General features: G+C 42.2%; 1 protein-coding gene across 2 annotated transcripts in view; it reads left to right on the top strand.

Moving 5' to 3' along the window:
• Nucleotides 1–8,273, top strand: part of SLC1A2 (solute carrier family 1 member 2) — a 104,773-nt gene extending 96,500 nt beyond the window's left edge. For both annotated transcript variants that reach the window (XM_069553691.1, XM_069553690.1), the window contains 2 exons: nt 3,854–4,085; nt 7,999–8,273. In XM_069553691.1, the coding sequence (XP_069409792.1) occupies nt 3,854–4,085; nt 7,999–8,070 (304 nt within the window). In that variant the 3' untranslated portion in view covers nt 8,071–8,273. The remainder of the gene's footprint in view (nt 1–3,853; nt 4,086–7,998) is intronic.
• The last annotated feature ends 16,744 nt before the right edge of the window (nt 8,274–25,017 follow it).

Here is a 25,017-nt window from a genome sequence, read left to right as displayed (position 1 = left end):
TCAGTGGCTGTAGCTCCTGGACTCTAGACCCTGGGACTCGGTGGCTGTGGCTCATGGACTCTAGACCCTGGGACTCAGTGGTTGTGGCTCATGGACTCTAGACCCTGGGACTCAGTGGCTGTGGCTCATGGACTCTAGACCCTGACTCAGTGGTTGTGGCTCATGGACTCTAGACCCTGGGACTCAGTGGCTATAGCTCATGGACTCTAGACCCTGGGACTCAGTGGCTGTGGCTCATGGACTCTAGACCCTGGGACTCGGTGGCTGTGGCTCATGGACTCTAGACCCTGGGACTTGGTGGTTGTGCCTCATGGACTCTAGACCCTGGGACTTGGTGGTTGTGCCTCATGGACTCTAGACCCTGGGACTCAGTGGTTATAGCTCACGGACTCTAGACCCTGGGACTCAGTGGTTATAGCTCACGGACTCTAGACCCTGGGACTCAGTGGCTGTAGCTCATGGACTCTAGACCCTGGGACTCGGTGGTTGTGGCTCATGGACTCTAGACCCTGGGACTCAGTGGCTGTAGCTCATGGACTCTAGACCATGGGACTCAGTGGCTGTGGCTCATGGATTCTAGACCCTGACTCAGTGGTTGTGGCTCATGGACTCTAGACCCTGGGATTCAGTGGCTGTAGCTCATAGACTGTAGACCCTGGGACTCAGTGATTGTGGCTCATGGATTCTAGACCCTGGGACTCAGTGGCTGTGGCTCATGGATTCTAGACCCTGGGACTCAATGGTTGTGGCTCATGGACTCTAGACCCTGGGACTCAATGGTTGTGGCTCATGGACTCTAGACCCTGGGACTCAGTGGTTGTAGCTCATGGACTCTAGACCATGGGACTCAGTGGCTGTGGCTCATGGGCTTAGTTTCTTGGGTGCAGGTTGAATCTTCCCAGACCAGGGATCTTACCTGTGTCCCTTGCATTGGCAGGTGAATTCTTATCCACTGTGTCACCTGGGAAGTCCCAGGCTTTTTCTTACTACATAATTCGCTCTCATCTCTTTATATTGGGGCTTCTTAGTGAGCTCCACGTCAAGTGCCTGTGTCTTGTAGATGACCTCAAGACCCAGACTTTGTTCATGTTAAGGCTATCACTCTGAGGTAGATTCTCTAAAGCAGAAGGGAGGGCGAGAACCTTCTCAAATATGCAGATGTCCCTGAGAGTTGAAGTGGGCTGTGATCTGTATCTTTTTCATGGATAGTATCTTCCTGCTTAAAACCAGAAGGACGGCTGGCTCCCAAGCTCCTTGCAAGAGAGCCAAGCCAGACTCCTTCTACTGCAACTTCATAATGACTGGGCTTCCCTGGTAACAGAGCTGGTAAAGAATCCGCCTGCAATGCAGGAGACCAGGGTTCCATTCCTGGGTTGGGAGGATCCCCTGTAGAAGGGATAGGCTACCCATTCCAGTATTCTTGGGCTTCCCTGGTGGCTCAGATGGTAAAGAATCCACCTGTAATGCAGGAGATGTGGATTTGATCCCTGAGTTGGGGAGATCCCCTAGAGAAGGGAATAGCTACCCACTCCCATTCTGGCCTGGAGAATTCCATGGACAGAGGTGCAGTCCATGGGATTGCAAAGAGTCAGACATGATTGAGTGACTTTCACTTTAAATGAGAAATAGATTTGATCAGAGCAGGTAGAATTTATTTTAGGCTTTTGTTCCAAGAACCAATTAAGGTTTCCACATCGCCTTAAACCAATGCTGGTATCCTCCTTTTTTTTTTTTTTTAAATTTTGAATCGAATGCTAGAGTGCTGGGCTAAGATGTCTCGGTAGCATTTTTACTTAAACTCTTTTTCTTTTCTTTGTGATTTTCCAGCATCCCTCTTTTTACAACTTTGAGTATCTCACAAATCTGGTCAAAAGGACTCTTCACACTGTTTTTAACTTATGGGTGAGAGATTACAATCTGCTCTTAAGAACTTAATTAGTTTTCCTGATGCTGACATTTTGAGAGGGAGTGTTATGAGCCATCCTATTTTTTCCAAGTCAGAACTTGAGAAACGGATTTGAGGAAGGAGTTTTCTCAGCCCTTCCTGGTTCAAGAGGCCCTCTGGAAGATTTTATTTTTTTTAGATTAACAGAAAGAGCAAGAGAAAGTATTTTGGTGTTTTTCAGGGCACATCATCACTACACATATTAGTCAGGGAGGAAACTGTGACTGGGTGTCTTAGCCAACAGCTGTGTCTGTGTGTATGTGTGTGTTGGGCAGAGATCCTTACGAAAAAGATAAAATTTTTATTATGGGGGATTTCATAGGTGGCTACTCTTTCACAAAGAATTAATAAATAAGTGGAGGTAATCTGGAATCTTTGAAGAACAGTTTAAATCAAGAAGGCTTGCTGGACATTACTAGAAATGGCTGCTGTCTGGGTACTAATTCTGAGGTCTAGACATTGTTGTGGCTGTTCAGTCACCGAGTCGTTCCAACTCTTTGTGAACCCATGGCCTGCAGCATGCCAGGCCTCCCTGTCTTTCACCATCTCCTGGAGTTTGCCCAAGTTCATGTCCATTGAATTTCCCATCATTTATGAGTAGCTCAGATGGTAAATTGGAGAAGGAAATAGCAGCCCACTCCAGTACTCTTGCCTAGAAATTCCCATGGACGGAGAAGCCTGGTAGGCTACAGTCCATGGGGTCGTTAAGAGTCAGACATGACTGAGCGACTTCACTTTCACTTTTCACTTTCATGCATTGGAGAAGGAAATGGCAACCCACCCCAGTGTTCTTGCCTGGAGAATCCCAGGGACGGGGGAGCCCGGTGGGCTACTGTCTATGGGGTCACACAGAGTCAGACACAACTGAAGTGACTTAGCAGCAGCAGCAGATGATAAAGAATCTGCCTGTAGTGCAGGAGACATGGATTCAATTCCTGGATCTGGAATATCCTCCAGAGAAGAGAATGGCAACCTACTCCAGTATTCACGCCAGAATAATCCCATGGACAGAAGAGTGTGGTGGGCTACAGTCCATGGGTTTGCAAAGAGTCAGACATGACTGAAGCCACTTAGCATGTATGCAGAATGTGAAGCAAAATGAAAGAAAGAGGATTCAAACTTGATTACTGGTGCTGCACACCTTTCAGTTCAGTTTGGTTCAGTTGCTCAGTCATGCCCGACTCTTTGCGACCCCGTGGACTGCAGCACGCCAGGCTTCCCTGTCCATCACAACTTCTGGAGCCTCCTCAAACTCGTGTCCATTGAGTTGGTGATGCCATCCAACCATCTCATTCTCTGTCACCCTCTTCTCCTTCTGCCTTCAATCTTTCCTAGTGTCAGGATTTTTTCCAATGAGTCAGCTCTTCGCATCAGGTAACCAAAGTATTGGAGCATCAGTCCTTCCAATGAGTATTCAGGGTTGATTTTCTTTAGGGTTGACTGGTTTGATCTCCTTGCATCCAAGGAACTCTCAAGAGTCATCCCCAGCACCACAGTTCAAAAGCATCAATTCTTCAGCACTCTGCCTTCTTTATGGTCCACCTCTCATGACTACATGACTACTGGATATTATTTCCCTCTAATTCTTCCTCTTTCCTGCCTCCTTTCTTTTCTGTTATTGTTTATTGGGCTTACCATTTCATTAGACATTTTACTAAGCAATTTATGTACATCGTTTCGTTTAATTTTCATACAAGCTTATGAGAGAAGTACGATTGTTATCTCCAGTTGACAAACAAGGAAATCAATGCTCATGAAAGTGAAGTCACTTGGTCCAGACCAGTCACAAGTCCAGAGTGAAAGATAGAGCTGGAACTCAACCCCAGGGCTCTCCAGTCCAGACCTTGACCTCTCAACCCTCACATCATACTGCTTCCTCACTAAGCGTGTTCTGTTCTTTGTCTCCAGGGACAGAATGAGAACGTCTGTCAATGTTGTGGGTGACTCTTTTGGGGCTGGGATTGTCTATCACCTCTCCAAGTCTGAGCTGGACACCATTGACTCCCAGCACCGAGTGCATGAAGATATCGAAATGACCAAGACTCAGTCCATTTATGATGACTTGAAGAACCATAGGGAGAGCAACTCAAACCAGTGTGTCTATGCCGCACACAACTCAGTCATAGTAGATGAGTGCAAGGTACCTTTCCCGTTCATGGATATCGAGACCTGTATATAATAGTGCATGCTCAGTTTCTTAAAGCAAACACAAAAGCCCTGCATGTATTATTGTCACATTTATTTTTCTAAAGAATCATGTAACTCAAGCTTCTGTGAGTCTCAGATCATCTAACTCCGTGTCTAACATGGCAGGAAATCAATAAGTCTAACAGTGAAAGAGTCAGATGGTTGCTTGTTTCATCTATGTGATATAAAACAATCATTCTGATTCCCCTGTCCACCTACTCTGCAGATTTGATCCGTTTTCTCTGAATATTATGCTCAAGAATTTGTGGTTTCTAGGGCTCTGCTGACTTTCAGATATTCTGTTCCTCAAGCGAAACATCAAGAGAAATGCCCAGAATCACTTGATTTACATAGCACAAGTGTTCCTCCTTGCTGTATATCATGTATTGGTTAAAAAAAGAAAAAGAAAAACATGCCCACATAAATTTGCAAAGCTATCATTCTCTTAATTATTTTCGTGGGAGCATGAGTTCTGACCTAGAAGTCACTTTGCTCCAAGAATGGGGAAGCAATTGTCTCCTTCAGGACAAGTATCCATAAATGTCTTTTAAAAAACATGACATGTCACACATTGCCTGGCAGCACCATTATTCCTGAAGCATGGATGTTCTGGACTCTTCCAAGCTGTTGGATGCTAAGTCTTAAAGCTCAGTGGGCTCTGTCTCGCCTTCACTGTAACTAACTTGACATTGTCAAACACCGAGTGTCATGACCAGAGCGAAGCAAACTTGGAGAAGCCCCGGCAGGTGAGCAAGGTCGACTCTGGAGGGTCTAGACAGCAGCTGAGGACAGTCTGAACCCAACACAGATTTCTGAGACCTTGACTCCTGTTGATCTCATTTAATAATTAATTTCTCCCTGTATTTCTGGGTCATTCCAAATATATGCCAGACAACTAAAGATGACATAGAAGCAATTCTCTTTATTGGACTGTAACATAGTTCAATGGCTCACCCCCCTCTGTGTCAGCTACATTGTGCATAAACCTAACTTTCTAATGAAAATTAGGGAGGGACCCTACTCATCAAGAGGCAATTGCATAAATCAGTTACCTCTGTGAAAACAGTTAAAACTGTTGGAAATTAAGATGGACCTAAATGGTAAACTCCATTCTCCTGGAAAGTACCACATCTGAATGAATATGCTGGATTATTCTCCATCAAAATGTTACTTTTGGTCAACAAGAGTCAGTATTTCATGGAATAGGTTTATGCTCTATTATATTTAACAGGTATTTATTGTGTGCCTTGTGGGGTTTAATTGAGCACCCCCATCTTATTCCTATGACTTCCTATATTTTGATGATTAATCACGTTTTACAGAGTGCCCATAACTTACAAAGCCCTGAATTAGGCACTGGCGGACAGCAAAATGAATGTACAATTACATAGCAAAGATACAGCCTGATCCCAATGGCTGCCATACAAGGAAATACAGTCGTATGAACCAAAATAAAATCACCACATGTATTTTTTAATTTTGCAGTTATAAGAAAGATCTTAGAGGTTAATTACCTTTAGAGTGACCCTTTTGGAGCAGCTCAGCATACTACTTAGCAATATTGTACAGGACAAGTTTTGAGGAAGATTTGTAAGCATGGGGATAGTTTTAGATTTCAGACTTCCCAGATTTTTTTTTTTTTTCCCTCAAAGGACATCAAGCATATTAGGACAAATTCATTTCATTTTTTCAGCAAACAATTAAACCCCCAAAGGGAAATGTTGGTCAGCTCTCCCTATCACTAGGAAATACGCCCATGAGAAAAGAAACTGTATTTCTGTTTATCACTGCTGTGCCCTAAAGCAGTGCCAGGCATGCAACGGGCTCTGCAGAGATATTTACTGAGTGTATCCTTTTAGCATCCTGACCCTATGCTTTATTTCAAATAACCTTGTTTTTTTTGTTTTTTTTTTTGTTTTTTTTTTTTTTGCTGGGCAGTTCCATAGAGATAGTGGCTTAGTCTCTAGGTAATTAACCACTGAACCAACCACTCATTGATGAATTATTGTTTAGATAATCAAGTAATGAAACTGAGCAGGTCATGAAAATAATGAAATGACCATATTGGTTTAATAATTATTCAGCTGTTTTCGTTTTTTAGTTAAGTGATCGAGTTCAGCTCTGTGAAGATCGTGAGGTCAGGCAATTGACTCTTCTTGGTCTAGACCAATCAGCTGGGTTGACACCCACCCACAAAGGAGGCAGCCAGAGCTACAGAGATGAATTTGCAGGCTTTACCCAGAATATCTGAGTTACATTTACTCCTGCCTTTGAAACTCTTCCTGGTCTGTTTTGTTCCACTGTTTTAAAAACTGAGCTGGGGACATCAGTGCTTTCCACCAGTCCCTACCCTTCTGGCTTTTCTGTTACCCAGGTGTTTGAAAAGAGCCGGGTGGAATGGATGGGGGGGTGGAGTCCCCACTTCCTTTAAGCCAGTCAGAAAAAGGGAATGCCCCCCAAAAACTGCTGTCCCAGCTACTTTAGAGACAGAGGTCCTAATATGTGAAAACAATCCTCCCAGGTTCTGTCTGGTTTTCCAAAGGCACCCCACTGAGATTTATAATGTTACACAGCTATTGATCTGGTTCATCGCTAAAAGCCAAATAGACACATCCAAGGTCATGGTGAACAGGCAGCTTGCTCCAGGCAGACAGTTTGTCCCTGGCAGTCTTTCCTGACAGTTCACTGAAGGGGAAACAAATTTGCTGCTGCTCTGGTCACACCTTTAACCATTTTAAGCATTGTTATGTCACGTTGGTCTCTCTAGTTTCAGACTCTTGCCTTGTAACCTTAGTTTGAGATTATGCAATGTTTTTTATTTTAACCAGAATAACTGCATGTGATGCTTACATTTGCTTCTTGCATGGTCTTTTTTTTTTTAATGGAGGCTTCATGGGGACTGGTGGAAGGAGTAGTTTTTATTTTCATTTGCTTGGTTCATGAAAGGCATTTGGTTTTCTGTCCCTAGCATGTTGTGTGTGTTCATAATGCATGCGTCTCCCTTCCACTTGGGTAAGAAGAAGGTCAGATTTCTTTCAATCATTGCTGCCGTTTGTCATGTCTCCGTGTCCTAATGCTTCCATAAATCCAGTCTCTCCATTATGTGGAATATCAGTCGTGGGTTTAAGTTTGCACATGACGTTGAGGACAGACAGATGGAAGGTAAGCTAGGAAAACGATTTAGATGTGGAGGGGGAAACCTCCCAATTTGTGTAAGGGTTCAGTTTGCTTAGAGCCAGGGAAGCATAATCCAGACAGTCTGGTGATTATAGTTGATTAATAAATGTCTGCGTTGAAATAATTTAGATTTACTGATCCTTGGTTTTTAATTCCCTTCTTTTCTTCTTTCAACGTTTAAAGCCTGGACAGCTTATATGGTGGAGCCAGACCACCAAGATTTCTGATTTTAAAATTGGATATATATAAAATCCACCTGGGCTCATTGAAACTGAACCTTTCACGTGCATGAGTAGAACTAGATGCTGGTTCTGGATTTTTTTGTTTCTCTGCGGTTGTCTGGAGTAGCACGGGCACTGTGTTTTAAGGACTGCATTATTGTATTGTGAGTCTATGGGTAATTAGAGCCCCTCACAACCCTAAAAGCATCATACAAGTTATTTATTCCCCAACTTGCAAAGTCTCTCTAGTGCTTCAGATACCTTCCTAAGGCAAATATGCCTTTTTAAAGTGTGCAAATCATTGTTGAAAACCAAGACCAGCTTAAAATCAATTTGGAAAGAACAGTGGCTAACATTAATATTTAAGTTGCATAGTAGAACCTGGGTCTGGTGCTCCTCCACATAACCCCTGGGGTGGTTTTCTCGTTCATGGCCTATAAGTTGGATGTTGATGATAATTATTTTCAGGTAACTCTGGCAGCCAGTGGAAAGTCAGCCGACTGCAGTGTTGAGGAAGAACCTTGGAAACATGAAAAATAAGGATATGACTCTCAGCAAATTCTTGAATAAACCCCCCAACGTATCTTATGGTAAAAGAGGATATAAACAAGCTTTCTTTAAAAAGAAAAAAATACATCTATTTCTGTTTACTTAATCTATTAGCTGAGGCTTAGAGGATCTGTTGTGAGTCAGTGACAGGCACGGTGCTGTGTGTCATTGCCAAATAATGCTTTGTAAATGTCTCATTGTCTCACTTGTATTATTGTTTGAATGGATGCTGCTGGAGGAATCAGTTTGAATTGAAGATGCATTCTTGCCAGCTTCCCTTTTCTCTCAAGATGCAGAAGCGCGGGTGCTCTTTTTTCCAGGAGACACAACTAACGGCGTGTGGCACATTCTGGGGATTTGGAATAATGAGCAGACACTTGGCGTGTTACTCTTTCCAGCGTTCTCCAGCCGCACCTGGTAGCACACAAGAGATTCTGTTGGAGCCTTTGTAAGAAATCCCCTTCAATGTCTTAGAGCGTTGGCCCTTGTGTTGGTGAAAAGAAAGTACCCATCTTAGGGAACTCTGACAGTTTCTTTTCTGTTGAATTTCTCTCTTTAAGTTGAATGACTAAATGTTTCATAGAGAGTCACATTTGGAGCCATGTCTTAAAAGCAGCCTATTATGGAACCCACTGAGTCTCTGCTCTACCCCACCTAGTCTATGGGAATAATTGTTGAATTTCAAAGTATGTTTCATAACTTGCTCTAAATTCAGTAATGGATTAGGATGTAGCTTACATAAAATTGCTGTATATATTGACAACACTTAGAGAGCACAGTCAACACAAATTTTAACCAGATTCAAATTTGTTTGTGTTTGGGTTACATCACCTTGTATAGTGAAATCAAGTGAGATTATTTGATCTATGCTTCACTGTCTTTATTTTGTCCATAAAATTTTTATTTGGGTTTCTACCTAAAAAAAAGACATTCTTCATCTCCAAATTATTTCTGTCATATTCTCATCAGACTAAAAGACTTAATCATTTTGAGACTGTCCTCACAGATGGAAAACAGTTACGTTGGCTGTGCCTCTTTTAATACTAATCTCATGATAAAAGCAAACCCAAAACACGGTTAGTTATTTAATATGTAGAAAGCTTTTTATTATATTTTATCAAAGCACCTAAAACCAATTACAGGACATAGTTGAAAGCAGAACCCATCTTCCTCCCCAGTCTTCTCTGTGGAAAGAACCAGTAAACAAACATATGTGCAAAATCCTATAAAGATGACATTTCTACGGCAAAGTCAAGGCAGCCTTGAACCACAGAACAGGAAAAAAGGGTGGCTTTACGGAACTTCACAGATGGAGTCTTTTCCAAGCTGTGGAAGTTCGAGGGGATACATAATATAATACTGGAGTAACTCATCAGTGCCTTGCATGCTATAGGCATCTCCAAGCTACGTTTTGCAGTGTCTCTACTACCATTTTCTATTGAACAACCCGCAGTATTTTCGTAAGGTAGCTGGCTTTGGGAGTTTGCTAAGGATTACTTGAACATACATCACTGAGAAATAAGGCACATTTGACTCTAAGGAATGTTGAAAACCTTGGTCCAATGTGGGAGCAGGGTGATCATCTGAGGCCAGCAAATGTGTGCTGAGATATTCATGAGTAGCTGTAGAGTCCAAGTTTTCACAGGAGAAGGTGTTTATGGACATCACATGCCCTTCATTACCTACTCCTTGTGACCTTACTCTTCCACGTAGGGAAACTTTGGAACACACAAGAGACATGAGATTCTAGTAGTTTTGTCTCTTGAGCCCTAGTTTGTTTGTTTTTTTTTTTTAATAACAATCACTATTGAGCAGTATTAAGTAGCTCTTTGCTTTAAAAAAAAGTAATGCATTGGTCTTCATTTTCATTAGCTGGACACTTAAGAGGGTGGCCAAGGGCTTGCTGAAATGTAGTAGTGGCAAATGCCTCCTTTATAGTAGATGTCATGGGTTGTAGGGATGGTTCCTGGATTTAACTGTGAAACTGTTAACGAGTCTCTAAGTCGTGCTTCTGAGGGCATTTTTTATGGTGCGGAGAAGGATGTAGCTGTCCATCTAGGAACTTGTGGTTTTGTTGTTTTAGGCCAGCTTAGCACTTGAACATACTGACAGGCTGCTCAAAGGAGTGGTCTCAAGATTGTCGTCCAAAGATTCTGCCTAAAAGTCTTCCATGACTGCTTGTCTTCGGTTTTTTCCTCGTTATTGAATTAGCCTATACATATATAAGGGGACAGTGTATTCAGAAGAAACTAGGTGCTCAGCTTAACAAAGCGGATTTTTCTAGTTTGAAACTGTATGCAGTCAGTTTCATGAGAATATCCTTAGGAAACTGGTTTATTTGGAAGTTCAACAAATCAGTTAAAAATAAGCAGTTTCTCAAATTCAGGAGTAGCTTGAAAACCCAGGGTGTATGTAGAACTGACATGTGACTGTGTCCTCTGGTTTTTTAGGCCTCTCTTATTCTTCTCATGCCATGCCCATTGGGGTTTCCTTGTCCAGCCTATGTGCCATAAACAGGACAAGCAGATCCAGAATATACCTCTAACAACCATTTCTAGACAGGATATTATAACTTGTCAGTTGTATGCATAGATTTATTTAACAAGTCAAGCACAAATATGAATGCTTATAATACTCCATTCATGTTTGATCATGTATAAATGTTACATTTGTACACAGACATGGCAGGCTAGATATACACACTGTATCCTGTAAGTTCTATTAAGTCAGGGCTTTGGCAACATCGTTTTTTATGGACTCATTTACTATATTTAGGAATCAGAATCATTTCAGGAGAAAAGCAAGTAGACTTTTACTCTCCCCTTCCTCATTTATGTCCTTTGAAAAACCCAAGGGGTGTCGTGATTTGATTACCTACTACAATTCAATGAATCAAGTCCTATTCATGAAAAGAATGGCATAGCTATCAAGGCAAAGCTTTATCTTAGACCTTTGGGAATGTGCCTCCCATGAAAAGAGCACCAGAAATTCAAGGCAATCATCTAAATCACTCAGATCTTCGATATAAAACTTTAGATAGTAAGTTCTGAATCAAGTAGTTATCAGATTTGATTGTTATTGTTGGGAGTGGAAATACAACCTATAGCCTGCAGAAGTTACCATGTTCCATAAAATATGATATAAATATTCACTTTTCTTTAACTACTCATCAGCTTGGGTGTTCAGAAAAGTCTAAAGAAAGGTTGCCAAAATGCCTGCTTTTTGGATTTGAACTCATGGAAGCGGAGAAGGCAATGGCACCCCACTCCAGCCCTCTTGCCTGGAAAATCCCATGGACAGAGGAGCCTGATGGGCCGCAACCATGGGGTCACTAAGAGTTAGACACAATTGAGCGACTTCACTTTCACGTTTCACTTTCATGCATTGGAGAGGGAAATGGCAACCCACTCCAGTGTTCTTGCCTGGAGAATCCCAGGGACAGGGGAGCCTCATGGGCTGCCGTCTATGGGGTCGCACAGAGTCGGACACGACTGAAGCGACTTAGCAGCAGCAGCAAGCTAAGAAAGGCTTAGGGGAAATTCAGTTTATGGGGAGATGTACTCTTGGTCAGTAAGGTCAGGAATTCCAACAGCTGGTTAATTAGAAAGTCTCAGATCATTTCCACTTGTGCATAGAGACATATGTCATTTGTGAGTGTATATCTAGTCAAGAAGCCCATTTGGAGTCGGGTAGAAAATCCCATGGACAGAAGGAGCCTGGCAGACTACAGTCCTTGGAGTTGCAAAAGAGTTAAACATGACTTAATGACTAAGTAACAACAATTCACCTACCGGATCTCCAGAGAGAAGCCCAACCCTGCCATGTTTTTGCAAATACCACACTTGCGTTTGTTCCCAATAGCAAAAGGTGTGGTACCATATTTCACTTTTGTCTGAATCAAGGGTTCTGTTTGTGCTATGTTTTCCATACAAAGAGCATTAGAGAATTAAGGCAGTCATCTAGAGCATGCAAATCTTCATGATCTGAACCAAGTAGCTGTTAGAAATTCAGCAGTGAATGCAAATAGGTACCCTCATGTTCAGAGAGCATTCTCCATCATTCAGACTCTTGATAAAAAGCCGCAGCAGCTCTTGCCTGGTGTGATGACTAAATGCTCAGCATTTACACCCAGTAGAGGTGGCCATTCCCACTTGATTGCTCGTCAGTGCTTGGGGCCATACAGTTGTGCGGGTTGCTGGTTGGGCTTTGCTTATTCTCCAGATAAATTCATTCCAAGCCAAGGAAAGGGACCAAGTGGGATTTTTTCAATTATATAATACTTGCTCTTTGAATACAATATGATGATCCAGGAGCCTGAAAAGATTAAGGTGAAAAGCAAAAGGCCTGAAGGAATTTTGAAGTGAGAATTTTATAAATCTAGTTGTCAAAGAAGATAAATGGTCTCAGTATCTGATAATTTTGTCTAAAACCAAAAAAGGCCACTGAGCATCAAGCCAGACAGGTTGCATTATTGGCAGGTTGGTCTCCTGGGATGAAGTGAGTGCAAAGCTGTTCAGACATCAGTTGCTTTTGACTTTTTTTTCTGAAAAGAAAATTCAACTTCTGCTCTTCCTTTTCCTCTCTTCTTATTCCAGTGATCATTGTTGCTCAATTTAGTAACGACCATCCAAGTTAGTGCAAAGGTTGGTTTTAGAACAGATGACAGGGAATCTTAATTGAGTAGTATCGAATTTCATAGCACAGCTAATTTAGGAAATAACAGAAATAACAGAGATGAGGAGAAATAATGCAGTTGGGAAGAGAAACATTTGACTGAGACTCTGCCCATTTTTATTCATATAACTTACACTAGTCACTTTACCCATGAGCACCATTGAAAAAAAAAAAAAAAGGACAGGCTAGATTAAATTATTAAAATGCCCATCCATTCCTAAGAAGCCACCATATAATTATCTCTGCTTTAACTTCCTTTTCTTAAGAGGCTTACTACTATGTGTGCATGCTAAGTCACTTCAGTTATGTCTGACTCTTTGTAACCCTATGGACCACAGCCCACCAGGCTGCTCTGTCCATGGGATTCTCCAGGCAAGAATACTGGAGTGGCCTGCCATGCCCTCCTCCAGGGGATCTTCCCATCCCAGGGACTGAACCCACATCTATGTCTCTTGCATTGGCAGGCAGGTTCTTTACCACTAGCTCTGCCTGGGATACTTACTTACTGTTATAACACATTACTTAATTATATTGTAAGTCAGAGGAGCCCACAATAATGAATAATCAATTTGGATTATCCCCTTTGGGGGAAATTAAGTTCAAGCCTCTCTCTTCATTTGATGTCTTAGAACAAGCTTGGAAGATGGCCATGTCCATCTACAGTCTGGTCTTTGGAAGTACAAACCAACCTCCTTTTATAAAACTATCCTTTACTTAACGTGCTGTCCTAGTAGAAGTAGCCATTCAGCTCAGGGAAAAGTGCTGCCCCAGTCACCACAGGATGAATCTGTGGCCTCCCTCATGGTCTTGCATCATTCCTGCTAGAGCAACAGAGCCCACGCTGAATACCCAAAACACACAGTTTCCTCCAGACGGTCCTAATTGCCAACCCAGTATGGGAATTTGGGAACCTTTGGCAAATCAACTTGAACACTCTTATGAAATTTGGTGCAAGACTTACACAATAACAGCAGCTGTCTGTAAATACCTTCCTTTCCACCAGTACTCAGACATGCACATCCACATACAGGGTGGGACTGAGCCAAGTCCTTTCTCTGGAAAGGTTTGCAGGGCTGTTTGATTGAGTTCATTCTCAGATTTTCCTCTTGGTTTGTTTTCACTGCAGTCATCACATCACAGGCGGAGAAGGTCTGTCTTACAAGAGTGGACTTGTATTGGTGATCCTGGATCTTCTTTTATGCCATTTCTAAAGTGAATAAAATGCCTGGTCTGTCTAGAGGGGGCGTGTGACCAGCCATGGCCTTTGAACAATCTCTTGAACATTCCAGTATCACTGCAATGGGCTGCTGTGTGCATCCTTGTTCTTTGTCCAGACTTCTGCTAAATATGGAATAGGATTTGTATTACTGTGCCACGAACACTTTCATTAACAAAGACCTCGCTCAGCTCCGTAAACGCAGGGCAGAGAGATGTACAGCTAACTGAAAGGATAGAGTTAGTTTTTGTTTGTTTAAATTTCTCATGCGGAAGACCTAACACTAGAGCATCAATAAAAAGATATTTCTTAACTGACCCATATAAGAGCATATGAAAAAGTAAGAAAAGCCCTCAAGTTCTTATTTCTTTCACTCTGAGTAATTACTAATCAGCTTGCCTATGTCCAGCCTTGCCTCACCTTCTTACCCCTGGGGCATGTATCCATTTCGATATATTTTAAAGTCCTTTTGATTGTTATACAGGGCCCTTTGGGGCTGAGGATAAAACCTGTTACTGAACAGATCCCTGTACCTTGAAGAGTCAGCACTTGACCTAGAGCCCAGGTTACAACAGGTCTCCAGTTTCTCCGGGGACATCCCTCATCCCTGGGTGAGTGTTGGAAGGTAACTTATGACCATTGTCATCTTTCCCCACGGAGGTGGGGATAATGCGGTGGGAGCCTCACTCCTTCGGGGGTTCTGTTTCTTCTTATGGCAACCGTGTAAGCTGCCTAAAAACAGTCTGTTGCCTTTGGTAGGAGAGAAATGCACACGCTAGCCCAGGAAGTTAGTTTAGCGTGACTCTGAGGTTTTGCCCCCATGGAGTGAGTTCTCTGAGATGTATGATCAGAAAGCTGGTACTCTGGTTTCTTACTTCCCCAGGAGAGTTCTTCTGCTTACTCGGAACTCATCCTTTGGCAGCCAGATCTTTCCATAAATGACCTTCACTCCTTCCCTTCCTCCTTCCCCCAGGAAATCTCAGCATTACATTTCCATTGCACAGGACAGACCAGGTCTGGTCACTCTAGAGATTTGTATATAAAAAAATACTTTTGTGAGGATTTTTGTATATTGTTTTTCTATTTGTTTTCTATGGCTTGAGGAGAGAGCTGGCAAACTGTGAATCTAATTTGATCTTGCCGCCAGCAGACATATTTTGGCTTCCTGGTAAAAATTTATGTTACCAAGGACAATATATTGCCCTCTGATCAGTATTGTACCCTCCAAAATTCACAGATTCCTCCAATGCAACCTTACATTATTTTGTAAACAAATCCCTGGGCTTCGTTGCTGTTATTTATAAAAAGCATGAGAAAACGTATTTAGAGTCCTGGATAGTGTATGTTTAATATTGATTTAGCCTTTAATGATGTTATATAGGTTTGTATCTATTCTTCATAAACCATAAAGAACTCAGCGTAGACTGAATGGATCTATTTAGTATCTGTAATTTTGCAGACAGATATTTTCTTACGGTATTTTCTATATAACCACATATGTAGAATTACAACTAATTCAAGCACAAGACATTTCTACAGCAATTTAGAGCTGTCATTGTTTCCTGAGCATACAGTCACATTTGAAAAATGTAAAAACCCAGTCCTTTGCGATGCAATGAACAAAATGACCATTAAGAACAAAGAGTCAGTTAAATCCTTTAGCTGGTTAGGATATGTATAATATTTAAACAATTAGTCTTTTTAACTCAAGGAATGGTGCTGACTCTTTATTTTTGACACCACATCTTGTTTTTCCACCTAACATTCTAATTTTGCTTTTCTCCAAGAACATGAAAAATAAGATGATAATAGTGGAATCATCTCTATTGAGAATCTCCCATGCCTTCCTAATAATGTATGTGAAAATTGGCTTAGGAAAACTTTGGATAGCAGAGATTGAGGGTGCGTGTGAGGAAGCCGATCAGTACAGATTTGTTGCAGGTCATTCTTGCCAAGTAAATTGGTAGTAAATGTCACATTGTTATGTGAATTGAGCACATATTTTTAAGGTTAAAATAAAAGACATTAATACCAGCTATGAAGCAATACTCTATCAATGAGGCTTAGAGTCTCACTGAAATTATTTAGAAGCAGCCCAGGTAGATTCTGTCCTCAGGTGAGTAACAATCTATGTAAATTTCCCCAAAAGGCAAATCAGTAATCACTGCAAAGACAAGGAAGGGTCTTCCTTCCGCCAAACACACTTTCTGATAATATGATTGTAGGGCTAGTATTTTTGCTATGTTTTAGGAAATAGTTACATAGAAAGTGTACTGGTGTGTATTTAAATCCACTCCTCATTAAGCAATCAGATTAGATATGCCCTCAACTGGCAACAATTATATCTGTGATTTTCAAGTACAGATAGCTGTCAAGCATGAAGTTCTTGTGTATACACAGTAACACTTGGTTCACGCATGAAGAAAAGTGCCTATGCACTTTGTGTAGCTATAATGTAGATATCTATGTGTAATTTCAGTGAAATGGTATATAGATGTATTGTAATTTAATTTAAATGTTATTTTTGGCTGTTTATCTAAGTGCAGTAGACATGTTGATTCATGTTTTGAAAATCCTTCTTTTCCTTCTTAGATAGCTAGTGGTAAATCATTTCTCCTCTTTCTTAACGTGACTTGGGAATGTATTTCAGTGAAGAACTTATCTGTGAATCCTTTGAACTGATGATTGGTTGAACGTCTGTGTGTATCCAGTATCTTTGTAAATATGTGATTCAGGGCAAGGGGGTGTTGGATATGTGTCATGATTCTCAGTCAAAGGCCATCTGATGTCTATGTAGTGCCCAGTGAATACCTTTGTGGGACTTTTGATTATCTAGGCCTAGGTAGGTTTAGAACAAGGACATTTATCTGCAGCTAAGACATTTATGTTTGCTTGATGAATTGAGCTCAAAGAGACAAAAGGTTCGTCTGCTGAGCATGAGCATGTAAGCATAATGGTTGCCAAATACCGACCATCATGCTCATGACTTAAAGGTTGTGAAGAGCCTTGTCCCTCTTGGTTTCTTGAGTTGGGGTACAGGAAAGATGTTCACTAACTGCCATGCAGGTGAAATCCCACAGAAGCACACTTCTGGTAGTAAATTGCACAGCTGTCTCTAGAAAGATAGAGCGTGAGAAGCACAAGAATGGTCAGTATACTCTTGGGGAGATTGCAAAAAAAACAACCAGTGAAGCACAGATCCCGCGTATGTGAAGGGAGCAGGGCTTCTAGCTCCTAGGCTTTGTGTGTGTGTTTCAACTGTTTGAAGAGAAGGTTAACTAATGCAATTACATACTTGCCTCCCAAACACACATTCTGTCTAATTATCACTGAGTTGAATGCTCTGAGGTCTATAGCTCCTGTAACCCTCTTTTCCTTCTTTAAGGACAGAGAAAAATGACCATGTGCAGCTGGGAACACTGAATGTTCCTCTCTTTTCACAAGAAATGTGAAGCTTAGGAGATCCTCTGAGGGTACTCTGTTCATTTTCAGTGTCTACTCCAGTGATTGGAGTGAAAGGATGTAACTGTGGGCAGGCACATTTTTTTTTTCTTGAAAATGTGGCTTCTTCAACTTGTGTCATATTCAGGATGGAAACCTTACTGAAAGAAATCTAGCCTTTAGGTAGAATTCCCTTTGAAGATTCTTGTGTGTGTCCAGAATGAAAGATAAGAGTAATTGTTTCCCTCACGTTCACAATCCCCATTGACCTAAAGTCATGTAACGTAGAGCATCTATAGCGCATCGGATTTAATGAATGAAAAAAAAGATAAAAAATTTCAACTAATTTTGGGGTTGTTTCTTACATATAGTACTAGGAAATGCCTTGTTTGGCAAAGCACATTTTGGGTATTTAAAGTATTTCACTTTTACCTTTAGCTTTCTTAAAATGTGGACTGATTACTGTAACATTCCATGTGTAAAATAACTGGATATTCTTTATACACTGGAAATAATCTTTAAATCCAATATTTCACTAAGTGTTTTAACTTTTATGTATATATCTCTCATTAATAAATGTGGATTCCAATTTCTCTTGGCTGTTGACTCTCCTTCAGTTCCAATTTTAAGCTAGTGTTCATTACCTAGTAAGTGTCTCCAGTGTTCCTTTTGGAGAAATTTGCGACTTGAAACCTACAGTGTCTAAATGAATATTTTCTAGGAAGCCTAAATATACAGTGGAGTTACATCTTACGCTATAAAGTTATGAGTTGGACAAAAATCCTTGTGAATCAGCCAGTATGGGTTATCTCCCACATCTCAGCAGCTTAAAGCAACCAAGGTTGATTTCTAATTCATATGACATGTCCATCACTGTCTGGGGGACTTTGGTCCACACCATCCTCACTGAGGGAGTCTGAGAGAGACTTCCTCCTTGTGCTTCTGCCCTTACCAAATGCAAGAAAAAAGGAACAGGGCAGATCTTACACTGACTCCTAAAGCACCCTTCCAAATGCTGTATGCCTCATTTCTGCTCATTTATCAATGGCCAGAACAAGTCACATGTCTCTACCTAACTTCAAGGAAACAGGAAAGTACAACTTGACCTGGTGTCCAGGAATAAAACTGGAAAGAGCTGATGAACAGCTCTAATGGCTATTAGGCCATAAAAAAAAAAAATAATAAACCCTTAAATTATCCATAAAGGATAGTATGCAAAGATGTAGTCTTTCAATAAATCCAACACAGTAAGTTTTTCTCTAGTATTGGAAAAACCAATGCTCTGGAAGTAAGTGATAAGCATTTAACGTTACATTGCAGAAATAAAATGCATGATCTTCAGGAGTAGGGTCACATTCAGCAGAATGAGATTCGTATCCAGTGAAAGATAGACATACAGGAATGGCGCCCCATCGAGAAAAATACATGTTTTCTTTTCACACTTCAGGGCACCCACAGATTTAATAGGAGAGTTTGGATTAGTTGAATTGTTGTCTCTCATTCTTTTGGGGGAGGATAAGGAGGCAAATATCAATAACCTCAGATAAGCAGATGACACCACCCTTATGGCAGAAAGTGAAGAGGAACTAAAAAGCCTCTTGATGAAAGTGGAGAGTGAAAAAGTTGGCTTAAAGCTCAACATTCAGAAAACTAAGATCATGGCATCTGGTCCCATCACTTCATGGGAAATAGATGGGGAAACAGTGGAAACAGTGTCAGACTTTTTTTTTTTTGGCTCCAAAATCACTGCAGATGGTGACTGTAGCCATGAAATTAAAAAACGCTTACTCCTTGGAAGAAAAGTTATGACCAACCTAGATAGCATGTTGAAAAGCAGAGACATTACTTTACCAACAAAAGTCCATCTAGTCAAGGCTATGGTTTTTCCAGTGGTCATGTATGGATATGAGAGTTGGACTGTGAAGAAAGCTGAGCACTGAAGAATTGATGCTTTTGAACTGTGGTGTTGGAGAAGACTCCTGAGAGTCCCTTGGACTGCAAAGAGATCCAACCAGTCCATTCTGAAGGAGATCAGCCCTGGGATTTCTTTGGAAGGAATGATGCTAAGGCTGAAACTCCAGTACTTTGGCCACCTCATGTGAAGAGTTGACTCACTGGAAAAGACTCTGATGCTGGGAGGGATTGGGGGCAGGAGGAGAAGGGGACGACAGAGGATGAGATGGCTGGATGGCATCACTGACTCAATGGACGTGAGTCTGAGTGAACTCCGGGAGTTGGTGATGGACAGGGAGGCCTGGCATGCTGCGATTCATGGGGTTGCACGGAGTCGAACATGACTGAGTGACTGAACTGAACTGAACTGAAGGAGGCAAATATTTGATTTTTAAATAAGTACCTAAATGTGACACATCATAATTCTTTTCACCAATGCTAGTAATTTATGTAAATTGTTGATGAAAATGGACACTTCCTTTGAAGACACCTTTCTTTACTCTCTTGGAGTCAAGTGTACATCACATCCATATTCAAATGTTATTAAAATCTCATTTACAGAAAATATGGTCATCAGTAAATTTCTGGGCTGCCATTTTGTTTTAAAGTAGCACAGAGCCACCGATTGGAGTTAAGTTAAGCTTAACACTTTAGTATGGATGCCATTTGATCATTATCAACCAGTCCTTCATAAGAAACATGACTTTGCTTGTTCAGGGAGTATAATCCCCATGTTTTAATTTCTTGCCCTTTCTTCTGGAACAGAGGTGTTTAATCCACCCACAGTGGTTGTAAGGCCGCCTATTATGCTGCTTTCCCTTATTGAAAGAAGGAGAAGCAGAAGAAGAAAAATAAAAAGAATTATTTGGGGGCTGGGAATGGAAAGAAGGATTATAGGCTAGGAAACAGCAGGCAGGAGTTCTGACCTTCGCACAGTCACTAAAGTGTTGTGCAAACGTGGTCCTTCCCTTAGCAATTTGGAAGTCATCTTGACATATGTAAAATTAGGGGTTGGAAGTAGACACTTTCTAAACTTTTGAACTCTGAAATTTGAATTCTGTCAGCTGGGTACGTCATCATGACTACAGATAATTTTGGTTTTTAATCTAATTAGCATAATGTCTCATACTTACAAAAGGATATATGTAATCTATATCTAAGTTACAGTGCGGCATGATATAGAATCCTATGACTCGGTAAGCCAGTGCAGGACCTAAAGCATCCCCCAGCATTTCGCTTGACCTTCATACTCCTTCCTTATTCCATTCAGCTGCTTTACTCCCCGGGGGAAACTGCTTCTGGAAATTATGTTTATCATTCCTCCACTTTTAAAAATAGGTTGTTTTTTCTTTTTTTAGTCTCACACATATGCACGACTCCACAAGCTCTGCTTATTTCTGAGCTTTATAAAAAGGGTATTACATTGCATGTAGTCCTTTCCAATACGTCTCTTTTCTTCTTAACGTGTTTCTCAGTTTATTCATGCTGTTACAAGTAGCTGTGGTTCATTTTCACGTCTGTATAATTGCATAGTATGTGAAATGTGCCATATTTTGGTTACTCACTTTCCTGCCAATGTATATCTGCCTCATTTCCAGTTGTTTTTTTGATGTTAAATAATGCTGCTATGAATGTTTCTGTATGTTTCCTGGGCGTACAACCTAGGGAGGCTTTGACACATGTGCTTCTAGAGATAATAAATAAAATAATGTGTTTTTGTGTGTCTCTGTGTGTCTGTGTATCTCTGTGTATGCGTGCATGCATGACTGAAAAGTTCCCCTTCAAATCTTCCATTTATTTGTCCGTGGCTCCTTCAAAGCACTCACTTGTGAACCACTGTTGGAACCCTTGGTGATTCATCCACTGCTGGCTGTTTAATGGAGTCCATCTCACTGGCAGGAGCACTGAGGCAGACAAAACCAGAGTATTTTAATTTTTGGCCACATGTGGAATCTTAATTCCTCAGCCAGGGATGGGACCTACATTCCCTGCAGTGGAAGGCAGAGTCTTGACTGCTGGACCACCAGGGAAGTCCCTTTTATATGGTGTGTGTGTGTGTGTGTGTGTGTGTGTGTGGCTGCACTGCGTGGCATGTGGCACTTCCCTGACCAGAGATTGAACCTATGCCCCCTGAAGTGGAAGCACGGAGTCTTAACCTCTGGACCACCGGTGAAGTCCAAAACAAGCATTTTAAAAGGGGAATTTAAATTTAAAGCTGAAACCTTCTTTCGTCAGGCTCACATGATACGTACCGTCAGAGAGTACAGCTCTAACGGTAGCCAGAGACGGCCTGCTCAGCCTTTGACCTCTTCTTTAAGCAATGATGTGCTACACCCAGCAACTCCACCCGACATTAGCAGGTTGCATGCTATGATGCAAACAGTGGTTTGAAGGAAGAAGCTACAGGAAGTCCCAAGAAATATCTCTACCTACCCCAAGAACCACTAATAGCCCAATTAGCTGCACTCTGTACCCCCACAGTGGAAGATTGTAGAGCCGTAAAAGGCTCTGCGGATACCACCTACGGCCCTGAACCTTCTGGGCATCTCTCCTTCCAGGCATGGTGACACAAACAGGAAGCCAGGACTCGGTACTTCAAAGAACCACAGGTAACGGAGGTTTAGGCACCTCCAAGGAAGCATTGATGAGGTGCTCTCCCTGCTCGTCACCGCTCAGCCCAGACAGGAAGGCATGGGTGGAGATGCCCACACAGTTGATGTGGGCCCCGCCAGAGTAAAAGACTGTGGAGTCCCCAGCAAATAATAATTTCCTTCCTGGTAATTTTTAAAGTTCCGTTCATTCTTCTTCTTACTGAGGCAGTGAGAGGCCATCTTTAATTCCCATGTCATGGTAAGAAAAACAGCCGCAGAGGCTGAAATTCAGGAGTGCTGGTTGACCTCCTGGAGAAGGCAATGGCACCCCACTCCAGTACTCTTGCTGGGAAAATCCCATGGATGGAGGAGCCTGGTAGGCTGCAGTCCATGGGGTCGCAAAGAGTTGGACATGACTGAGCAACTTCACTTTCAATTTTCACTTTCATGCATTGGAGAGGGAAATGGCAACCCACTCCAGTCCTCTTGCCTGGAGAATCCCTGGGACGGGGGAGCCTGGTGGGCTGCTGTCTATGGGGTCTCACAGAGTCGGACACGACTGAAGTGACTTAGCAGCAGCAGCAGCAGCAGCAGCAGCAGTTGACCTCGACGGCCTGTTCAAGAACAGTCTAAAGAGAACAAAAGCCATCCAATATAAATACTGTACTTACCCTCAAACATTTAAAAGCAGTGATTTTAGGACTTCCCTGGTGGCCCAGTGGTTAAGTGCAGGGGACACAGGTTCAATTCCTGGTCCGGGAGATTCTACATGCCTGGGGGTGACTAAACCCATGCAGCACAACTACTGAAGCGCATGCGCCCTAGAGCCCTAGAGAAGCACTCACGCCACAACCAGAGAAAGCCCGCGCACAGCAACGAAGGCCCAGTGCAGCCAAAATAAATAAATAGATAAAATTTTAAAAATAAAAGCAGTGACTTTAAATTCTTCTGAATTCCATAAGCAGACAAATGAAACAGTATTGCGTTTCCCCTGTCCCCCTTGATTGGGTCAGAATGAATATGCAAAACCCCAAAATCTATTTTTGTCTGTGATTTGGGGTGATCTGATTTCAGCCTTCCAAATACTGTCTGGAAAAATCTAGAGGCCACTAGTGAAGGAAAAAAGACAAATATAGAACTGCTGTCATCTACGGTTCACTCCTTTTGTTGCATGAGCTGACTCTCCTGGAATTCTCCAATGGCTTCTGTCACTTCTCAGATGTTTTCCAGGCCTGTGTAATGTATTGCTCACAGAAGGAGGGGCCAAGGAATTTCCAAACTGCCTTCATCTGAGTGAAAAGTTCAACTGGAATTCAGCTTCTCTTTTCCAGTTGCTTACTCTCCTGATCTCAAAATTTCCTCACCTCTTAGTGAGGAGGACAGAAATCATTTCAAACTGTAAAGTTAGAAAGGACCTCAGGGACAAATATTTGAAATTTAGCCATGTCTTTTTGCAGATGGGGGGTTCCCTGGTGTCTCAGATGGTAAAGAATCTGCCTGCAATGAGGGAGACCTGGGTTCTATCCCTGCGTCGGGAAGACTGGAGAAGGGAATGGCTACTCTCTCCAGTATTCTTGCCTGGAGAATTCCATGGACAGAGGAACCTGGTGGGCTACAGTCCATGGGGTCACAAAGAGTCAGACATGACTGAGCGACTAACACCTTCACTTTCTTTTGCAGATGAGGAAATCAGTATCATAATTAAAATGAATTAGAGGTAATACAGTGGCAAACCAAGGTTAAATCCTGATTCTGTAACTTTTCCAACTATGGGCCATTGGAGAGTTTATGTAGACTCACTTTCTTCATCTGTGAAATGGGGCTAATCATGCCTATGCTACATAAAGCAGTTTACACAGTACTTGGCACATGTTAAGGGTTCAGTCAATGATAGTTATCATCAGCATCACTGTTACCATCCTTAGCACTATCAGCCACAACTTCTTAGTGACTAAGCTGGAAGAAGTCTGGCTTTCTCTTTCCCAACTTGGCCTCTTTTTTCAGCCATACCACATTGACACGAGCCTGTAAAACAGAGTTCAGCTGCTCTTCCAAAAATCTGGGCTTAATTCTTGGACCATGACCTCTCCTGACCCGGCCCAGGATAATCTCTACTCCTAGAGGAGCTTTATGAACATCACATGCCTTTCTGTCTTTTGTTCCTGGTGCCCCTCCATACTTTCTTCTGCTACTCACCAAAGCTCTGATTCTTGACAATGAGGGAAGGCACTGGATTTCTTCAGGGATGGGAATTGAATCTCAGCCCTACCCGAATGGCCTCTCACTGGGATGGAAGCCTGAGTTTGCTCTTCCAACAGGAAAGGGAACATGACATCCAGAAATGAAGCAATCCTTTTCCTCACATAGAAGGCCCTCAGGGAGTCCCAAACTTGCAGTGTTGCGTGTAGTAGTGGAGACAAATGTCATGAGAAAAGCTGTTGCTGTGGAATGTGGCCAACCCAGCAGGTCCCTCAGAGCCCCTTGGCTGAGTCTCTTCCCAGCAGTTTCCCTTCCCATCATCCTTTTCTCCATTGCCTTGTCTTCTTTCAAGAATGATGTTCACTTTCTCCTCCAGCAGTGTCAAGAACAGAACTTGGGAGAAACTTTGTGGAACCTTTTGGTTTGGGGAGCTCATCCATTGCTGTGTTAGAATCATCTCAAAATGGTGCCCCTCTTGAATCTGCAGCTGCTTCAGGGCATGGCCGCACTCTGAAGAAAGTGAAGTCGCTCAGTCGCATCTGACTCTTTGTGACCCCATGGTCTGTAGCCTGCCAGGCTCCTCCATCCATGAGATTTTCCAGGCAAGAATACTGGAGTGGGTTGTCATTTCCTTCTCTGGGAGATCTTCCCAGCCCAGGGATCGAACCTGGGTCTCCCACATTGCAAGCAGACTCTTTACCGTTTGAGCCACCAGGGAATCAGCGAGGAGCCTGATAGTTATGATTAATAGTAGCTATTATCATAGGTAATATCCCTAGAAGTGGAACCTGAGACAGGATTCAAGTTCTCAGGGTGTGTCTGAGGGCGTACTTCTCAGGAAACCCTATGAGACTAGGAGAGCAG

The sequence above is a fragment of the Ovis canadensis genome, chromosome 15 (assembly GCF_042477335.2).
Source record: "Ovis canadensis isolate MfBH-ARS-UI-01 breed Bighorn chromosome 15, ARS-UI_OviCan_v2, whole genome shotgun sequence".
Lineage (NCBI taxonomy): Eukaryota > Metazoa > Chordata > Mammalia > Artiodactyla > Bovidae > Ovis > Ovis canadensis.
The sequence above is the reverse complement of the archived record's forward strand: the minus strand, read 5'-3'. Positions and strand labels throughout refer to the sequence as shown.